This window comes from Mchenga conophoros, linkage group LG6, assembly GCF_057382185.1.
Source record: "Mchenga conophoros isolate Kocher_MC1m ecotype Shallow Benthic linkage group LG6, M_conophoros_male_GT1.1, whole genome shotgun sequence".
Taxonomy (NCBI): domain Eukaryota; kingdom Metazoa; phylum Chordata; class Actinopteri; order Cichliformes; family Cichlidae; genus Mchenga; species Mchenga conophoros.
In genome coordinates, this window is record NC_140531.1 from 36466233 (window position 1) to 36472455 (window position 6223).

General features: G+C 39.3%; 1 protein-coding gene across 1 annotated transcript; it reads right to left on the reverse strand.

Annotated features, from left to right (window-relative positions):
- Positions 1-1913: 1913 nt before the first annotated feature.
- LOC146573207 (cysteine-rich protein 1) lies at positions 1914-3743 on the reverse strand. The gene is made up of 4 exons (XM_085277859.1): positions 3487-3743; positions 2523-2617; positions 2356-2410; positions 1914-2257 (listed from the first exon to the last, which is right to left on the reverse strand). Exons 1-4 carry the CDS (start codon positions 3527-3529, stop codon positions 2247-2249), a joined length of 204 nt encoding a protein of 67 aa, XP_085133985.1. The 5' UTR covers positions 3530-3743; the 3' UTR covers positions 1914-2246.
- Positions 3744-6223: the final 2480 nt, after the last annotated feature.

The following is a 6223-nucleotide window of genomic DNA, read 5'->3' on the forward strand; positions in this document are numbered from 1 at the left end:
CCCCCGTGTTTCAAATTCCCGGTTGACAAGTACACTCGAGAGCTTTACATCATTACTTCTGTTATTACCGTGTGACTAACGTAGTTGTCAATTTGCAAAGTCAGAAACAGAAACAAAAAAAATACAAATTAGGCTGTAGAACATGTCGGTCTATAAACACGTACCTTCCTACGCTATTTATTAGAGATTAGCTATGTTAAGTAGACCTGCTATCAAGATATCCTTTTCTGACCTGGCATTTATTTATTTATTTGCAAAACAAATATATTCATAGTTTTGTCCTTTCTGTCTTCTTCTCCGGTGCTTGAAGAATTTCAAATTCATGAACTGAGTTAGAATTATTGGCACATGATAGGGCTACGTTAGTATTTCTTTTGTTTTATTAAAATGCATTTTCTAAGCTATTAATACAAAAATACTCTGGTGGTTACTGTAGTGGTTACTGTACAGGCTTTTCAACTGACTCGACGCAGTCCAGCAGTTTTATTCACGGCCACTAGATGTCAACAATATTACATAAATGAAAATGGTTGCAACGCATCGCCTCACAAGCAAAAATTGTCTAGTCTTTATACATTTTTTAAAAGTTACTGTAAAATACTTAAATACTATTTTCAAGTCGTCATCAAGTGTCATTGTTTGAAGTGTGGCAAGCATAGTTACTGGTTTAGAATGCCTCTGAAGTTAATATTGGATCCACACATGGGCCTTTCCTGCTGCCACCTCATGGTAAGATAATGACATTTTTTATTTAGCTCAATTTTCCAGTTTCGACCCAAGGTGAATTAATGCAAATTGAATAACCTCTGCATTAACTTAGCAAGGCTTAATATGGTAATTTTTCATCCCTCTGTTTTACTTTCCCCTCTCTCTCTTCCTGTCTCGCCTATAAATTCAAGCTCCCTCTCTTTTCTTTCAGTTCTGTCAGTGCCCCTCAATCACCCAGTGGTCTGCATAGCACCCACTCATCCCTCTGCCCCCCTTCCACCTATAATTCTGCCCTTCCACCACCACCCGTCTCTCTAATAAGGGAGTGTAGCTGAAACACTTGCAAATGAACAGTCAGCCAGCTGGTAACACAGCAGTCATGTGATCTATCAAGGTAGGGGGTTAGAGGGTGAAGGAGACATGGAAGGTGAGAGAGGCTTGGTGTGCTTGGGATAGAATATGGATCTGGAAAAAGGAGAAGGAGATGGACAGTTTTAAAGGCACACTGAAGGCTAGACAGGTATATCTCTGCTTACTCTTTGCTAGATGTCATAATAAACCCTCTCTCCCTTTGTCCATCTCCTCTCTCGATACTATTTCTTTTTCAGCCTCTTCACCCTTTATTTCAATATCCATCTCACCTTCAAGAGCAAACACCTGAAATGTCACTGGAGTGACACATGACACTCAACAGGAAAACGCATCAACCACATCTATGTTTTGTTTTGTTTTTTCATATGCGTGCCAGTGTGTGTTTGAAAAAAAGAGAGCGAGAGCGTGTGCATCGAAACTGTGCACTTCACCCACCACTGGGTGACAAGCTCCTGCAGCAGTGAAGGCACACTGCAGACGCACTGCTTGCACGTGCACGTGTGTGTGTGTGTGTGTGTGTGTGTGTGTTTGACAGAGAGAGCCCCATGTTTGCCTCACTGTAGCACCCATTCCAGTAGATTCTGCTGGCAGAAGATCTAGTTTACCCTGCCAACAGCAACCACTCTTATCCATTCCTGCTCCTTTCCCCTGGCGGCTTGATGGGGGAGAGAGGGAGAACCCTCTAGCCCAACTAATTTTTTACATGCATCTGTATTGTTGGTGATTAGAGTTTTTATTAGTTTGTGAGGGAACACAATCATGCCGCATGCCCAGAAATCCTAAAGTGTAAGCCCCTGATTGCAAAGTCTTAAAAACTTAGACATCTACCAGAATTTGATGCTGCAACATTCAAAAAATGTATTTATTTGCACTGACTCACACTTTTCTACATCCAAATTAATTTACATTACAAAAGTGAACAGTCACATATACATAGCATTGCCTAGTTCTACCACATTTATAAATATTTTAATTCGTCAAAAGGGAACAAAGAGAGCTCACTCTGTCCTATAAGGTTTACAGTATATTCCGGTCCTTCATTATTATTTATTCACTCCTTTATCTTTTGCCTTATATAAACCGGATCTTTTAAATGTCAGCATTTGTTCATTTTTGCCTCATCCTGGCTTTTGTTGAGGGGATATACTGTGCCACACCGACGTCAGTTACCTGTTACCTGTTAAGAAAGATTTACACAGAGAAAAGGCATTCAGAAATAGCGTGTGGTTGGCCAGTTGTGCGTGTTTGTGTTTTCATACTGAGATGGCAGTATACCTCTCGGTCCAAACATCTTCAGATAGCAGTGTGTACAGTATGGCTTCTCATCATACTGAAACACAACGAGTAACACATATTTATAGCATCATCCTACTCATTCAGTAAACTGCATTCATATTACTTTCCTTGAATACTTAATTGACTCAGTTGTTGTCCTTATATACCTCAGCATGTTGTCCAGGGGTGAGCTGTCTGTTACACTTCTGACACTTCAGACACAGAGGATGGTAGTCTCTCCCTAAGGACCTCTTCTTCTCACCTGCACCAAAGGAAGAGATGGACTAGCTTAATGAGAGGCAGGATCGGATATTTTTATTAATATTTAATTAAAAAGTCAAAAGGATTTTGCATCTCATACAATTTCTGATAACACAATGTCTGGATTTCATGTGTCTGGTTCAGAAGTTACAGACTATTAGCCTCATCAGTGCAAGTAGGCCAGAGACTGTGATGTTGAACTAAAAGTAGGGCAGGTCACATCAGAGAATTTGAACTTAGCTGGTGCATGAACAGGCGAGAAAAACTAACAGCAAAAATAACAACCAAAGAGGAATCTAACTGGTGGTTTGAGTCATTTTGTGGATCTAATGGCTAGGCCTGAATGTGGAAAAGGACTTGTTTAAAAGAGAGGGGAGGTAGGGAGGAAACCCAAAGAGCAGTGCATGCTCGTTTGGCTAGACCCACATCCTGTTGTTATCATGGATACGAGTGTGTGCATTTGTGTGCATGTGTGGTTCAAATAAAGCCAAAAGCCTTAAAAAGAAAGAGTGAAATGCCTTTTTTTGTCCTCTAAAAAGAAAATAGATAACAATTTTGCATTTAAGGAACATATTGATATCATTGCACTTTGTCTAATGTAGATAATAAGACTTTGCAGAAAGAAAACAAAACACAAGGTGAACCTCAATCTTATGTTAACTCCAAAAAATGCCCTTTATTAATTTTATTACACCTGGTTTCACCTGTTCATTATTTGTGCTTTATTTCAGATTTCAAGTTTTATGACAATGCCAAACTGATCTGCCACAGAGATGGTAGACAGACAGATAAAGAGCGTGTAAAGCAAGTGCCAGACAGAAAGAGGAAGACAATTGCATCGAGTTTAAAAATTAAACAGGTCAGACTTACCAAAGTAGACAGGCTTCCCGCAAATTGGACAGTAGCCTACCATGATAGTATCTAATTATTTATCAGTATATGCGTTTATGTGTGCACCTTTTTAGTCCACAGTGTCCTATGAGCGAAATCGCGTGAATACGGGTGTGAACTGAAAAGTGACAGGAAAACCGTTAAACTGTAGACATCTCAGCATCTTGTGCAGTCAAAACCAGGATGTGGTGAGACGTCACAGGAAGAGAGTAAACTTTGAGATTTGAGCAGTAAATGGTGTCATCAGTGGAAAAACTAGAGACAGGTAGTTTGTCTCTTTCATATATATGTGTGTGTGTGTGTGTGTATATAATTTGATCATTTTACATATTTTAAATCACATTATTTTACAGTGAACTTTTCATATCTTCATATAATGTTTTGCGCACTCATCTATAACACTGTAAAGAGAGAAAGAAAGAAGGAACAAAAAACATCTGTCACCAGCTCAAATTCCCAGCTACCTTCTCCCTTTTCGTGCTCTTTTCACCCTCTTTTCTAGATTAAAAACAAGGATTTGAGCTCCTGAACTGAAAAGGGAAACTTGACACTTGTGCCTTTCTTTTCTTCTTTCTTTCTGTCTGTCTTCTTTCTCTCTCTCTCTCTCTCTCTCCCTCTGTGTGTGTGTCAAATACTCACACACACCTCCCGCTCACTGACTCACACAGACACCATACACCCATTTACACACACACATGCACTCACCAAAAAGGCCATCCTTCTGCTCAGTGACATCACATAAAGAGGCTGCAGCCAAAGTGCGGAGGGAGAGTCAGGGTGAGGCTGGTCTAGTGGAGGGACAGATGGGGCTGGGCAGCGGAGGCAGTTATCCCCTAGGGATAGGTGATGGAAGCAGACCTCGGGAGGGACAGGGGTGAGGAGAGATGAGCGAGACAAGGTTGGAGACAGTAGCCAACTACAGCTCAGCGGGGACAAAGACGATGAACTGTGATGAACTTTGTTGAGTGCAGAACAAGGCCACTGAAGTCACTGTGGAAGACAGGCAAATGTCTGTGTGGTTCGATTGCTATCACTGTCTGGGCTTATACATGGCTGAAATAGATGTTTAGCAGCATCAAGGACCAAAGACCAGACTCTGCAAGAGCTTCTTCCCCCAAGCAGTCCACTCACTACCACCAAAGGACTGATATACACATACACCTCTACAAACACCTTACAATACTCACCAAAAGACTCAAAAACAACAAAAACTTCCGCTAATCCACTACAAACTGGACCTGGGAACAATATGCTTATTTTTACACTCAGTCTCATAGTTGCTGAACACATATCTAAATTATATTATATTTGCACATTTTCCATCTTGCACATGTCTTCGCCCTGTCTTGTCTACAATATCATGACAATAACTTCAACCTGGTATTCAATACCTACTGCACAATACACTTTGTGTTGTCTCTGGACTGTCTTTGTTTATAGTTATCATTATAGCATTGTATAGTTACTACTATAGTATTGTATAGTATTGTATAGTTAGTAATTAGTACCTTTTTATCCCTTAATTTTACCAAAATTTAGCATGTTATTTATTTGTAATTCTTAGTTTTATATCTCTTGGACATATATCTTTTATATACTTATAAATGCACCATGAGGGGCTTGGGGTGAAACAGCATTTCGCTACGTTGTATACTGTGTATACTGTGTATACTGTGTATACTGTTGTATTGACAATAAAGCTCTTGAATCTTCAATCTTGAACTGAATCAAGGAGTATCCAGGAAACTATGGTGATGGAAGACTTATTCAGATGGTTTAGTTAATTAAGAGTACTTCAGAGCAAAATAACTCCATGTACTTTTTACTTAAGTAAAAGTTAATTAGGAATAATTAAAAGCTAAATGTTTCAGACACGGGGAGCATTATGCCATAAAACTGACTAGTTGTTTCTAATCCTTAAGGGGAATTCCACCAGCATACACATGAAAATCTATTTAAGGTCTTAGGGGGTGCTGCTACATATGAAAAAGTTTAGTGATGCTTTTTGTAGCTCTAGAGTGAGTAACTGAAATGTGACAAATTCTCTCCAGTGATATCTTTAAATTGAAAATTAAAAAGTGCAGGTGCAAAGTCAGAAAAAAGGGTGTTTTGTGCAGCGCACTCCTACTCCCCGTTCAATAATACATACATGTGCAGCTGCTAAAAGGGCCAAATATCACATTCAACTTAACAGTCAACAACTGTTCACTGTTAAGTTGCATTGTAAGATATGTTTGCGGTTGTTCTTCTGCAATAATTTTGACAAAAACACATCTTTTCTACCCTACATTCACAATTTAGATGATAGAAAAATGTTGTGGATTAAAAAAGTCCTATATTTGGAATATAATGCAAGAGTAAATAGTATATAGACACATGCATTCATATGTATTTTCAATACATAGTCAATGTTTTACAGTAAGTGTTTCTTTTTCAGCCTTTAGACGTGCCAAAAACATCTGCAAATCATTACTGCAGCTGATGAACTTCTGAAAACCATGGAATATATGTATTTCATCATTTGCATATTTACCGGCATCCCTCTCCTGTGTGTCATGCTTTGCAGAGGGATGGAATACCAAGTAGGTATTTCATCTGACCAGCTTTCCCTACAGGATAACCTATCATGTCTCTCCATCAGCATTCATTGTGTGTGGACAGCGCTTGGAGAGCTACATCCTGAATTAGAGGCCTGTATGCATGCAGTTTTTTTTGA